Below are 14,145 nucleotides of genomic sequence, written 5' to 3'. Positions count from 1 at the left end.
AACCGGGACAAACTGCAACCGAGGCACGCCCCCTTAGCGGGAACTGAACCCAGGTCTCTGGACCACAGGCCGACGCTCTAACCACTGAGCCAAACTGGCCAGGGCAGGAATCCTGATTTTTATCCACCACAGGTGGGTGTGGGACCAGCCCATGGCCTCTGCCCCTCCTACCCGTCTCCATGTGGCTGCTTCCTCTTTTTTTTTGCATTTACAGATAGAGCGGGAGGGAGAAAGGATGAGAGAGAGAAACATTGACATGAGAGAGAGATATCGAGAGGCTGCCACCCACACAACCCCAACCAGGGCTGGGGACAAACTGCACCCTAGGTACGTGCCCTTATCGGGAACCGAATCTGGGCTTCTTTGGTCTGTGGGAATGATGCTCTAACTGCTGAACCACACCAGCCAGGGCATGTGGCTGCTTCTTTAATTCTGTAGTTTTAGGACTTCCATTCAGTGCGATTTCAGGCAGTTTTGAATGATTGTTGTTCAATAGTTGTAACTTTTACGTGTTTCTGGGAGGACTCGATACTGCGTTTACCCACGCTGCTATCTTGACCAGAAGTCCTAACCTAAAAGTTTTGTTAACTTTCTTTTTTCTCATAGATTCCACACCAAATCATCCATCCCAAACAACACCAGCCCAAAAGAAAACTCCCAGTTCCTCATCTAGACAAAAAGATAAAGTTAATAAACGAAATGAACGCGGTGAAACTCCTTTACACATGGCTGCTATTCGAGGAGATGTGAAACAAGTCAAAGAATTAATAAGTTTAGGGGCAAATGTGAATGTGAAAGATTTTGCAGGTAAGACTAGTAATTAAATACTAATAACTAGAAACTAAAATTTTAAATTTATGTAAACAGATTTTGGTTACAATAATTCTTACTGAAACAAAAGAGTTCTAAAACTACTTTATTAGAAAACTATTTTAGATTGTGTGCATAAAACCTTGATCTCTGCTACAATTTCATGTTAATAATTACTCAGGTTTTTAAATATTATATTTATATTTTAGTTGGCAGATTATAATATAATTTTTGTCCAATTTAGATTTTATTCTAGGAGAATTAGAGTTGTATAATGTTTTCAGAGTAGTTCACTCATTTGTAACTCTTTCAAAAACATTTACTTGAACATGAAGAACTACAAAAGGTATGTAGGCCATGTTTTATTTTATTTATTTTTTCATTTTTAATCCTCACTTAAGGATATGTTTTTATTGATTTTGGACAAAGAGGAAGGGAGTGGGAGAGAAACATCAGTGTGAGAGAGAACCATCTATCAATTGCCTCCTGTATGTTCCCTGACCAGAAATCAAACTTGCAACCTGGGTATGTGCCCTCACTGGAAATTGAACCCGTGACCTTTCTGTGTACGGGACAATGCTCTAAGCAGCTGAGCCACACCAGCCAGGGCGGTGGTGTTTTATTGAAAGAGAGAAATCGATATGAGAGAGAGACCTCAACTGGTTGCCTAACTGACGACCTCAACCATGGCCGGGGGTTGAATCGCAACCGAGGTACATGCGCTTGACCAGAATCAAACCCTTGTCTCTTTGGTTGTGGGCCAACGCTCTAACTGCTGAGCCGAACAGGCCAGTGCTGCCCATTTTTCATGGTTTGTGGTATTATAAGTAAGAGCCCTTCATTTTAGTATAGATTTTAATTATCAAATATGTAAAGGTTTTTACTTTCTGTGGTCATGTTTGAATTTTCATTACAGTGTTACTGTGCTAAAGTTTTTAATGTAATCATGTCAGTTATTGTTTTCATTACGGATTCTTTGGTATTTTGTTTAAGGTGAACTTTTTGCCCTTATATCATAAAACTATCACCCTGATACTTTCTTTTTTCAAAATTTTGTTTTTGTTTTGCTTTTACACATAGCCCTACTAGAATACACCTGGAATTTATTTCTCTATTCGGTATGAATTAAGGAAAGGGTGATATGCAAGATAAACTTTAAAAAATGATTTTAAACTTGATATTATCTATCAGAAACTAAAAATTTTTACTTTTTCTTTGGTCTGATTTATCTTAAATGTTTAATTACGAATGTTCATAAAGGTTTAGTTTAATGGATATTTGTTGCAGCACTGTTTCTAATATTTAAAAATTAGAAATATTTTAAATGTCCAGCAGTAGAAGCTTGCTTAAATAAATTATGGTATATTCAGTCAGTATAGTACTATGTTATAGAAAATTGTAATGACATGGGGTATTATTTTCATTGTAGTAGAAGTGGGTTAAACAATCTTCCCAGTTTTGTTTTAAAATTATAGATATGAGAGGGAGGGAATCTAGTGGGATTTATGAAAAATTATTCAAATTGTATCTGGGTGTTGGAATTATGGGTAATGCTTATTTTGTCCTTTGTGCTTTTTGTTTTCTAATTTTTCTTTCATGAACATACAACTTTTTATATTACAAAAGTAACTAAAATGATAAATCTATTCCAGGTAAAATAATTAAGTTCAGAAAAGATTGTATTGACTTAACAGATGGAGCCCTTAAAATAAAGGGACTTTGTTTACTGAATGAAAGACCCTTACAAGTTTATTAATATTTTGCCTCCTTTTTATATTTTGTCCATAGTTCAGATGATTATAAATTGCAGCAATTTTGTATTTATTGGATAAACTTAATGTTTAATACTTTTGTCAAATAATTTAGCTTCAGTGAAAATAACATTATCATGAACGAACCTTCTGTCAGATTAGTGGTATTCCTAGGTACTTATTTCTTGTTTGTCACTCCTTTTTTTTTCTGTACTATGTGCGTTTAAAATCAATATGTTACACATGCTTATGCATATAAAAATCATATATAGATATATATAATTATTTTTATTACAAAAATAACTAAAATGTAAGTATTTTTTATTTCCAGGCCATTCTGTCAGATAACTAGATATAGTGATTAAAGTGAATTTTACTTAAAATAAAAATTATACAGTGCCATGCTGCCTATATTTTTTTAGACTTGTTACTATTTAATGATTCCTCTCTACATGACATTTATTTCTTCCATTTTAGTAAACCATATGGTTAAATTAGTATTCTAACTTTAGGTTGGACACCACTGCATGAAGCTTGCAATGTTGGATATTATGATGTTGCTAAAATACTTATAGCAGCTGGAGCAGATGTTAACACACAAGGATTAGATGATGACACCCCACTCCATGATTCTGCTAGTAGTGGGCATAGAGATGTAAGTATGATAGAAAAATCAATAATATGCATTTTCAAAATCTAAATTCAACCCACTGAAATTAGTTTGCTTCTTAGTCATATGATCTCCTGTCATATTTATTTCATTCATTGCCTGATCAACTCATCTGTATTTTATTTTTCCTTTTATCTGCGTTTGAACTGCTAATTCCTATCATAGTCAAATTTAGTATTATATGTACATAAAATTTATTTAATTTTTTTTTTCTAATCCTCATCCGAGGACATTTTTCTATTTTTTGTACAGACAGAGTGGGAGGGAGAGAGAGGGAAACATCGACGTGAAAGGGACACATCGAGTGGCTGCCACCCACACGACCAACCAGGGCCGGGGACAAACTGCAACCGAGGTACGCGCCCTTAGCGGGAACCGAACCCGGGCCTCTCCGGACCGCAGGCCGACGCTCTAACCGCTGAGCCAAACCGGCCAGGGCAAAATTTATTTAATTTGATAGTTAAATAGGTTGGCAGAATTTTTATTTTCAGGTCCTTCTGTCAGATAATTAAATACAGTGGTTAAAGTGGATTTGACTTACAATAAAAATTGTACGGTGTCATGCTGCCTATCTTTTTTTTAGATTTATTAATATTTAAAGATTCCTCTATAGTATATAATATTTATTCCTGCATTTTGGCTGACATTTATTTAATATATTCAGATGGTTTATGTGTATAATAAAAACATGATACTATAATCAAACATGATTATATATGCCTACCAATTAAAAGGTATCTCTAAATATCATGTTTATTACTTTTTCTGTAATATTATAAATCATGCTGGGTTTTAAATTTTATTTTCAATCTCTGGCATGTTGATATCAAAGCTAAACCATTCTTAGTTGTAATGAAGCTAATGTTTTAAGGGTGTTTAATACTTAAATTCATTGCTTTAACCTTCTTATAGCCAGAGCAGTCAGTCTGGAACACTATTAGCAATGGTTCTAAATCAAGATTTTGTTTTTCAATAAGTAGGTTTTCTGTTTTACCTAAGTATTACTTTTAGTAAAGAATACTTGCACATAGTTCAGAAAGTTGAAAAGTACTACTCAGCTTATAAAGGTAACTGCAAGGCTCCTTTTTATGCTTTACCATTTCCAAGTACCTTTAGCCAAAAGCAACTACTGTGTAGGTGTTTCTTCTAGTAGTTACCTCTGATTTTCTACAAACATGCAGACTATTTGCTTTTTTAATTTTTAGTCATTATTTATTGACTTCCTGCAAAGGATTTTATTAAATATTACTGCCTAGAGCCCTGGCCGGTTTGGCTCGGCCCGTGGACCAGAGAGTCCCAGGTTCGGTTCCCGCTAAGGGCACGTACCTCGGTTGCAGTTTATCCCCGGCCCCAGTTGGTCTCATGTGAGTGGCAGCCACTCGATGTCTCTCTCTCACATCGATGTCTCTCTCTCTTTTCCTCCCTCTCTCCTTCCCGCTCTATCTTAAGACAAATGCAAAAGTGTCCTTGGGTGAGGATAAAATAAATAAATAAATATTGCTGCCTGGAGACTTATAGAGTATACCATAAGTGTATTTTTTTTTTTTAATCTTTATTACCTGGGTTAATATATTGCCTTGTTCTATTTTTTATTTAGTTTTCTATGCATTTATTTTTGTTCTTCCTTACTTTCTCTGCTGTAACTCTAAAATGCCTCTCAATAATGTTAAACACATTGATCAGATTACTATTTTTGAGAAATGCCTTTAGGATTTCTCATATCCTTGTACACAAGAATCTTGTATCCTGCTCTAATCAAGACTAGTTGCTCTCTAGATCTGTAGGATAGATGCTGTTATGGTTTATCTCTTTACCATTAATCCCATGTGAAATTCTTACTCACACCATGAGATTTCCAGTTTCCTGGTACCTATCTTAACTCTCCAAGAATATTAATTAAGTGATTTGTTCTACTTACTGCATGGTCATGGATTTCTCCAAAATTCTTCATATTACTGTTCTATTTTGGTTTATTTTTCAAATTAGAGATAGTCTGCTAAGTTCTATATATTCATATTTGAATAAAGCTGTAAAAAGCCTGATTGTCATGATTCATGCTTTATTGAGTATTTTGACTGGTGGGCTTCTCTGTAGTGTGTCTGGACAAGATAATTGAAAAATCCCCTTTTTTCCCTCCTCTCCTTAGCAGCACACATTCTCTGCCTTATGGGGCAAAAAAATGGAATCTGGAGTGAAGATAGATAGGAATTCAATTCTGGCCTGGCCAGTTTATTAACTGTGTGATCTTGAACAAAGTACCTTTCTCCTCTGAACCTTTGTTTACTCTTTAATTTATGTATTAAATGAAACTTATCTAAAGGGGATATTTTGAAGGGAAAAAAGAGATTGTGCATGTAAACACCTTGAAAGCTACAATTTTAATAGAAATGTCAGAGGTAAAAGATTAAAAGGCTACCTTTAGTCCTGGCCAGTGTTGCACAGTGGTGGGTAGAGCGCTGGCCTGCACACTGAAGGGTCACAGGTTCAATTCCCAGTCAAGGGTAGGTACCTGGGTTTCAGATTCTATCCCTGGCCCCGATTAGAGCATGTGCGGGAGGCAGTCAATTGATGTGTCTCTGTCACATCAATGTCTCTCTCTCTCTCATTCTCTCTCCCTCTCCCTCTCCCTCTCCCTCTCCCTCCCACTATCTCTAAAAATCAGTGGGAAAAATATTGTTGGGATAGATTAATGAAAAAGAAAAAATGGCTACCTTTATATTGCTGTTTTTTCAATATATTTAAATATTTTAGAAACTAAAATATGGAAACTAAAAATGTTATTTTTTTAAGTTATTTTTCACGATTCTTAAAGTTGTAATTTTGAATAAAAATGTAGCCTATTAATATTTTTCTTAAACTTACCACTGGACCAGCCTTTTCTGCTCCCTTGCAGTCGGTACATATCTATATGATAGCACTTACTACATTATTTTTTACTGATGTACTTGTCTCTTTTCACACATACAGACATTTTGTATTGTTCTGTGTTAGTGACCCCTGGATTCACTTGTCACATAAGTACTTATTAAATTCTACATGAATGTATGTGTTGGTACATGGATGGATGAATAGATAACAGACTGAGAATAGACAGAATGTCAAAGACTTAATCCACAAGGCCTGACAATATGTAAGCCACATTTCCCTTTCCACTGAATTCATCAGAAACTAATATATTTTCTGTCTGTGATATTTTTAATATGATACAGTCTCCCCCCCCCCCCATTTTCTTTCTTTTTTTTTACATCATTATTGATAGTTTATCAAAGATGAATAGTTTTCTTTTACATGTGATATATAAAAATTTTCTGGTTTCGCCCTGGCTGGTTTGACTCAGTGGTTAGAGCATCGGCCCATGGACTGGAGAGACCAGGGTTCAGTTCCTGCTGAGGGCATGTTACCTCAGTTGCAGTTTGTCCCCGGCCCTGGTTGGGGTTGTGTCGGTGGCAGCCAGTTGATGTGTCTCTCTCACATCGTTGTTTCTCTCTCCCTTCCTCTCTATCTGAAGATAAGTACAAAAATGTCCTCGGATGAGGATTTAAAAAAAAATTATTTCCTGGTTTCTAAATGTGATGTTAAAGAATTCTTCCTTGTAAGATATGTTTCTATGAATACAAGTTTTAAAATATGCACATAGCTGCAAAATATTTCCAGAAACTGACCTTTTAGCTCATACTTACAGTGATTCAAACACTATTTCCAGTCTCCTTCCAGGAGACTGGCATGCTGTTTCAAGAGACCTTTGCTTTTCCTCCTACCAACATTCTTAGGAGAGTAGGAATCCAATTCAGAGCTATTTCTTTTTCTTTTACTTGTGCGTAAGGAGGAAGAGAGAAATGAGACCCACCAAAACTCTCATTTGTATTTATCTATACTATACCATAAATTATGAGTCTCTACCAAGACTTGAATTTCTTTCACTCAGATTACTCATAACAACTTCAGCCATCCATAAAACATTTCTAAGGTGGGAGAAACAGAAAGATAGCAATTCTGTATTCTTTTCTAAATTATTTAGAGTAAGAAAGGATTAACATGGATTACTAAGAACCTAATCTTTGGCCCACCTTTTGCAAATACAGGGTACTTCAGGATAAACATTTTTATAATAGCTTTATTCCTAGTTCTATTTTAGATACCTATCTTTATTTTCTTCTTGTCTGATCATTTCAATCTACTTCTAAATTTGTTGCTTGCTATGTTTTGAGCAACTGTGAGTTATTTTAAATTCTTTTTAGAATAAATAATTATTTGCATAGAATGATCTGTAAAGTATCGATTATTAAGGTTAAGGTTTTTATAACCTATTTGAATGAACTAACTGTCCCTAACTGATCATAGGCATGTAATAAATATTTCCTGATAGGTATAGAAAGCTTTTAGCAATATTAAGATCATTATACTTATTTTCTCATTCTAGAGCTCTAGCCTAAGAAAATAAGCCTAACAATGGAAAATTTTCAACATATGAAGATGTACACTACAGTATTTTGTGTGCGTATGTGTGTGAGTGTGTATTTTACTTCAGTTGCCTTCCCAAACCTCTAAAATAACAGGAGATTTTAAAGGACATAGATCCACAAAGACAAGGAACAGAAGAAACAAGAAAACCAGTATTTTGGGAGATGGAAATTAGAGGAATGAGTGGTACTGACCTAGAACTGGGTTTAGCAAACCGTTTCTGTAAAGGGCCAGATAGTAAATAATTTAGGCTTTGTGGGCCACATGCCACCTCCATTGCCTCCACCTCCCGCTTTTCTCTTTCCTCTTCTTCTTCTCTTTTCTTCGGTACTTCTCCTTTATCAATCCTTTTTAAGTATTTTATTGTTTTGTGAGTTTGTGTTTTTTGTTGTTGTTAACCCTCACTGAAGGATATTCTTTTCATTGATTTTTAGAGAGAGTGGAAGGTGGGGGGGAGAAAGAGAAAGAAAATATCGATGTGAAAAACACACATTGATTGGTTGCCTCCCACATGTGCCCTGACCAGGGCTGGGGAATCAACCTGCATCCCAGGCATGTACCCTCGAACCCACGACTCTTCATTGTGCAGGCCAATACTCTAACCACTGAGCTACACCAGCCAGGGCCTTTTAAAAGTATTTTAAAAGAATATAAAAGCTATTTTTAGTTGTCAAGCTGGATTTGTCCTATAAACCAGATTTGCCCCTCTTGATTTAGAAAACCCAAGAAAATTGAAACCAAAGCCATTCCAACACAAAACCACAGAAAGCTAAAGCTCTGGAATTGATGGCACTGTGTACTTCTGGAAGTGCCTGTTAATATAGGACTAAAAACAAAAGGATCAAAGTTTTTTTTACCCTCATATCCCTTTCCTAACCCTACACAGCCAGATGATTGCACCTCTCCCAGTCTGGCAGATGATTGGAGGTTTATTTCCTGGCAAATATAAACCATATATTCTGGACTGACATGCTACAACAGTTGAGAGTAAGAATTAACTGTAAGTTAATGACGTAAAACCTAGCCTTTCAGCAACCATAATGCTGACAGTAAAGCTTATTGTTTTAGGCATGGGTTGAAAGATTTCTCCACAGGAAATTGAACTAAACAACAGAGGGTGGGCAGGAATCTGATAAAATGGCCCAGTCACATCACATGGCATGAAATCCATCTCTCAAGTTCTACCCACACCTGCAAACCTTTCAGTAAGTATTTTAGTGCCTTTTAAATGTAAACAGCCAACAATCACCTGACATTTGAGAAAGGTCTCTACTATGGAAGGAAAAGACCAAAACAAGCAGATAGAATAGTTGGAACTTGGAGGATATAATGCCAGGTGGAGCTCCCAAAAAAACCCATTAACTTCCCCAAAGAGGGAAAAGTTTATGTAGCCATAAAACAAGACCTGAATGCATTAAATGAGAACAATCAATTAAGTTTTTGGAAAACTCTTAGAAAGTAATAATATGGTAGCAGAAATTAAAATGGAGTATTGAGGATTAAATGTAAAGTTGAGGAATTTTCCCAGAAATTAGGAAACAAAAGGACAAAAGGTGGAGGACAAATGAGAAATATAAAAAAGATTAATTCAGGAGATCTTTTTTCTTAGAAGGCAGAACAGTGAAAACATAGAGCATTATCAGTTAAGTAAAACCAGAAACTTTTTATTACTGAAGGGAAGTGGATTTTCAGATTAAAAAGGCAATTGAATGCTCAGCACAATGGATGTAAAAAGACCAAGACCAAGATAAATTTCAGAACAATGGGGTGGAGGGCAAATACTCTTCTCAAGCTTATAGAAAGTTAAAAGCAAATTGTACATAAAGATAAAAAATTAAAACAGAGCCCTGGCTGATGGTGCTCAGTGGTTAGTGTTGGCCCTAGTACCAAAAGGTTGCAGGTTTGATTCCTGGTCAAGGGCATGTATGTACCTGGGTTGCAGGGTCAACCCCCCAGCCCCAGTCGGTACGTGCGGGAGGCAAACATTTGATGTATCTCTCTTACATTGATGTTATTTTTTTTCTCTCTCCCTCCCTCCCTGTCACTCTCTCTAAAAAAAATCAATGGAAAAAATGTCCTCAGTTGAGAATTAACAACAAAAAAATCAGAAGGGATCAGACTTTTCAGTAACACTAGAACTAGAAGATGAGTGATGCCTTCAAAATTGGAGGTATACAGTTCTATATTCATACTAAGTAGTGATCAAGTGAGGATAGGAGAAAGGTATTTTGTGACATGAAAATTTCAAAATATGTACTCTCTCAGGAATCTCCTTAAGTTGATGATTCAACAAAATGGGGGAATAAACCAGGAAAGAAGACAGGATCTAAAGAATCCAACACTTAATTGAGGGAAGGGTATTTCTGGGATGACAGGATAAAGGAAGATGCCAAGGTGACAACTGGGGAACAAATCTAGAGAGTTAGCCAGTCCATTATAGAACAAGTTAGAAGGCTTAGAGAAAGGAGTCTCTAAGACAAAATGATAGTATATTGAATTGATCTATACTTGTAGCCATATATGGGATAAATTAAAGGTGACTGTAGAAAACTGAGTAAATGAAAAATCAAGATGGGGGAAAATAAAGTTGTGTAAGAATGGAAATTTAGTCATAGTGTTGGTTCAACATTTATATTAATCATAAACTCAAAAAAATACATAACAATATTGGAAAGAGGAGGAAGGAAAGTGTGTGGGGGCGGGGAATGGGAGTTGGTGAAAGAGAGCTGAATTCACATTGTCCATTGTAAGACAATATAGACATGTCTAAAAACTGAAAAATACGAAAGCAGCAAGCTAACTATTAGCATAAGAAATGTTCAAACCACCCTGACCAATTTGGCTCAGTAGTTAGAGCGTCAGCCTGCGGACCATAGAGTCTTGGGTTCAGTTCCCAGTCGGTCAAGGGGCACATACCTTGGTTGCAGGTTTGATCCCTAGCTCCGGTTAGAATCGTGCAGGAGGCAACCAATCGATGTGTCTCTCTCACAGTGGTTTCTCACTCTCTTCCTTCCTCCCACTCTATCTGAAAAAAAAATCAATGGCAAAATATTCTTGGTGAGGAATTTAAAAAGAAAAAAGGAAAGAAATGTCCAAACCTATAGAGAATGTTTAAAGGGTTTATTTGAGTCAAATGGAATATGCCTGGAAGCATGATCTAAACAGGCTGAGAAAAATACTTCTGAGAGTAACAGTTTGCAGTTTCTTTAATGCAATGGAGTAAGATTACATAAAGTAAGAGCAAGCAAAATTGGATTACAAAACTGTTAAGATTATGTGTTGTCTTTAGAAGGAGGGATGTGAAAGGGTCAAATATTAGAAGGAGGGGTCTGAGAAGGGTGTACAGTTAAACCTTGGTTTTTTAGCATCTCCCATTTTGAGCACTTTGCCTCTCAACCCCAACCTTTTCATGCTGATTGATGTCTGTATGATCAGTCATGCGTCTCTCAGGCAACAAACAAAGGAGACAGTGTACAAGTATGAGTCAGTTGACTACTGTTAACACCCCACGAAATTGTGCTGTGAATATTTTCGTGGGTTTTTTTTTTCTTTTGTGGCTTATTAGTATTAAATTTATATTTATTACTGTACATTTTATTTCCTTTTTGTTAAATTTTCATTTACATTTGGTGTCCTTTTTGTTTTTAAAGTGTTTATTTTCTAAATTAAACAGTATATTAGACATGTAACTGTATATAAGAAAGGTGAAAACAGGGAATCAGGTGCGGGTCTGGAACATATTAATTCAGTTTACATTATTTGTAGTGGGAAAAAGTGCTTCAGTGTTTGAATAGCTTTCCAGAACAAATTAAGTTTAAGAACCAAGGTTCCACTGTATTTCAGAGGTGAAGTTATATGCCTAGGACATGACTACTCACCATGAGCTGCCCAGTTAGGAATTTATGATCAGATCACTCTGAAGTTACTTTCCATAGAACCCTCATTATTTTTTGTCCACAGTATGTTACTTAAGGATATGGAGATAAGTATATGGGGACAACTGTTCTTCACCCAGTAGTATTGAAAAGTTAGTTGATCTTTTAAAATCATAAGCATGTGTAATTTGATAAAATTAGTGAACAAAAAGGATACTAAAATATTAACAGTTGTGATTATGAGTAGTTTGTTTTCTTCAAACGTTAGAAATTCCTAATATACAGCATCTTATTTCTTTCTTTCTTTTTTTTTTTTTTTTTTTTAATTTTCACCCGAGGACATTTTTCCATTTTTTGTTCAGATAGAGCGGGAGGGAGAGAGAGGAAGAGAGAGAGAGAGAAACATCGATGTGAAGGGACACATCGAGTGGCTGCCACCCGCACGACCAACCAGGGCCGGGGACAAACTGCAACCGAGGTACATGCCCTTAGCGGGAACCGAACCCGGGTCTCTCTGTACCACAGGCCGATGCTCCAACCGCTGAGCCAAACCGGCCAGGGCACATCTTATTTCTTTCAAAATACATGATACACAGGCATACCTTGGAGATATTTTGGGTTCAATTTCAGACCACTGAAATAAAATGAAAATTGCAATGAAACAAGTCACACGATTTTTTTGGTTTTCTGGTGCATATAAAATTACATTTACACTATCATCTATTAAATGGTGCAACAGCATTATGTCTTTTAAAATGTACATACCTTAATTAAAAATACTTCATTGTTTAAAAATATTACCATTGTCTGACTGTTCAGTGTCATTATCTTTTTTTTTAATCCTCACCCGAAGACACTTTTCGATATTTGTTCAGATAGAGTGGGAGAGAGAGGGAGAGAGAGAAGCATCGATGTGAAAGGGACACATCGAGTGATAACCACCCACATGACCCAACCAGGGCTGGGGACAGACACAACCGAGGTACATGCCCTTAGCGGGAACCAAACCTGGGTCTCCCTGGACCGCAGGCCAACGCTCTAACCGCTGAGCCAAACTGGCCTGGGCAGTGTAATAATCTTTTTGCTGGTGGAAGTTCTTGCCTCGATATTGATGGCTACTGAGTGATTAGGGTAGTGGTTGCTGAAGGTTGGGGTGACTGTGGCAATTTCTTCAAGTAAGACAACAATGAAGTTTGCCCTATCAATTTACTCTTCCTTTCATGAATGATTATTCTTTAGCGTGCATTTTACCCACAGTAGAACTTCTTTCAAAATTGGAGTTAATCCTATCAAACATTGCTGCTGCTTTATCGAATAAGTTTATGTAATGTAATAAATCCTTTGTTGTCATTTTAACAATCTTCACAGCATCTTCACTGGTAGATTCCATCTTAAGAAACTACTTTCTTTGCTCATAAGAAACAACTCCTTATTCATTAAAGTTTTATGAGATTGCAGTAATTCAATCACATCTGCAGTTATTTCCTCCACCTAAAGGCTTAAACCCCTCAGAGTCATTCATGAGGGTTGGAATCAACTTATTCAAAACTCCTGTTAATGTTTATATTTTGATCTCTTCTAATGACTCATAAATGTTCTTAATGGCATCTAGAATGGTGAATGCTTTCCAGAAGTTTTATTTTATTTTGCTCACCCAAGAATATTTTATGTTGATTTTTAGATAGACTGGAAAAGGGAGGGATAGAGAGAGAGAAATATTGATGTGAGAGAGACACATCAATCAGTTGCTTCCTTTATGACCCTGACCAGGACCAGGAATCAAACCTGCAACCCAACTTATGTGCCCTTTTCTGAGAATCGAACCCAAGACCCTCCAGTCTATGGGCTGACACACTAACCGCTCAGCCAAACCAGCCAGGGCTCCAGAAGGTTTTTAACTTAACTTTGCTCAGATTCATCAGAGGAATAACTATTGATGGCAGCTGTAGCTTTCTGAAATGTATTCCTTATTTAATAAGACTTATAAGTCAGAATTACTCCTTGATCCTTGGGCTACAGAATGCATGTTGTGTTAGCAGGCCTGAAAACATTAATCTCATTGTACATCTCCTTCAGAGCAGCTGGGTGAGCAGTTGCATTATCAGTAGCAGTAACATTTTGAAAGGAATCTTTTCCTGAAAAGCTCAGCAGTGGCCTTAAAATATTCAGTAAACCATGTTGTAAACAAATGTACAGGCTTTATGGTTCTATCTAGAGAGCACAGGTAGAGGTTTAGCATAATTCTTAAGGGCTCTAAGATTTTGGGCAGGTTAAATGAGCATTGGCTTCAAGTTAAAAGTCACCAGCTGCATTAGCCCCTACCAGACAGTCAGCCTGTCCTTTAAGTTTTGAAGCCAGTCATTGACTTCTCTGAAAGTCTATTCTATGAAATTCCTTTATGGCATCTTCTTCCAATATAAGGCTATTATGTCTACATTGAAAATCTGTTGTTTAGTATAGCCACTTTTATTATCTTAGCTGGATCTTCTGGGTAACTTGCTACAGCAGTACTTATTGCTTCACTGCACTTTTATGTTATGAAGACAGCTTCTTTACCTAAACCTCAGGAACCGACCTC

General features: G+C 36.5%; 1 protein-coding gene across 7 annotated transcripts in view; it reads left to right on the top strand.

Moving 5' to 3' along the window:
- ANKRD12 (ankyrin repeat domain 12) overlaps positions 1-14,145 on the top strand; it is a 158,667-nt gene that overhangs the window by 86,586 nt on the left and 57,936 nt on the right. For all 7 annotated transcript variants that reach the window (XM_036245575.1, XM_036245570.1, XM_036245571.1 and 4 more), the window contains 2 exons: positions 607-807; positions 3,074-3,216. Coding sequence is in view for 6 of the 7 variants with exons in the window: in XM_036245570.1 (XP_036101463.1) it covers positions 607-807; positions 3,074-3,216 (344 nt within the window). In the remaining variant the exon portion in view is untranslated. The remainder of the gene's footprint in view (positions 1-606; positions 808-3,073; positions 3,217-14,145) is intronic.

The sequence above is a fragment of the Molossus molossus genome, unplaced genomic scaffold (genome assembly GCF_014108415.1).
Source record: "Molossus molossus isolate mMolMol1 unplaced genomic scaffold, mMolMol1.p scaffold_m16_p_6, whole genome shotgun sequence".
Taxonomy (NCBI): Eukaryota; Metazoa; Chordata; class Mammalia; order Chiroptera; family Molossidae; genus Molossus; species Molossus molossus.
Note: the sequence above shows the minus strand (reverse complement) of the source record. Positions and strands in the feature narration are given on the sequence as shown.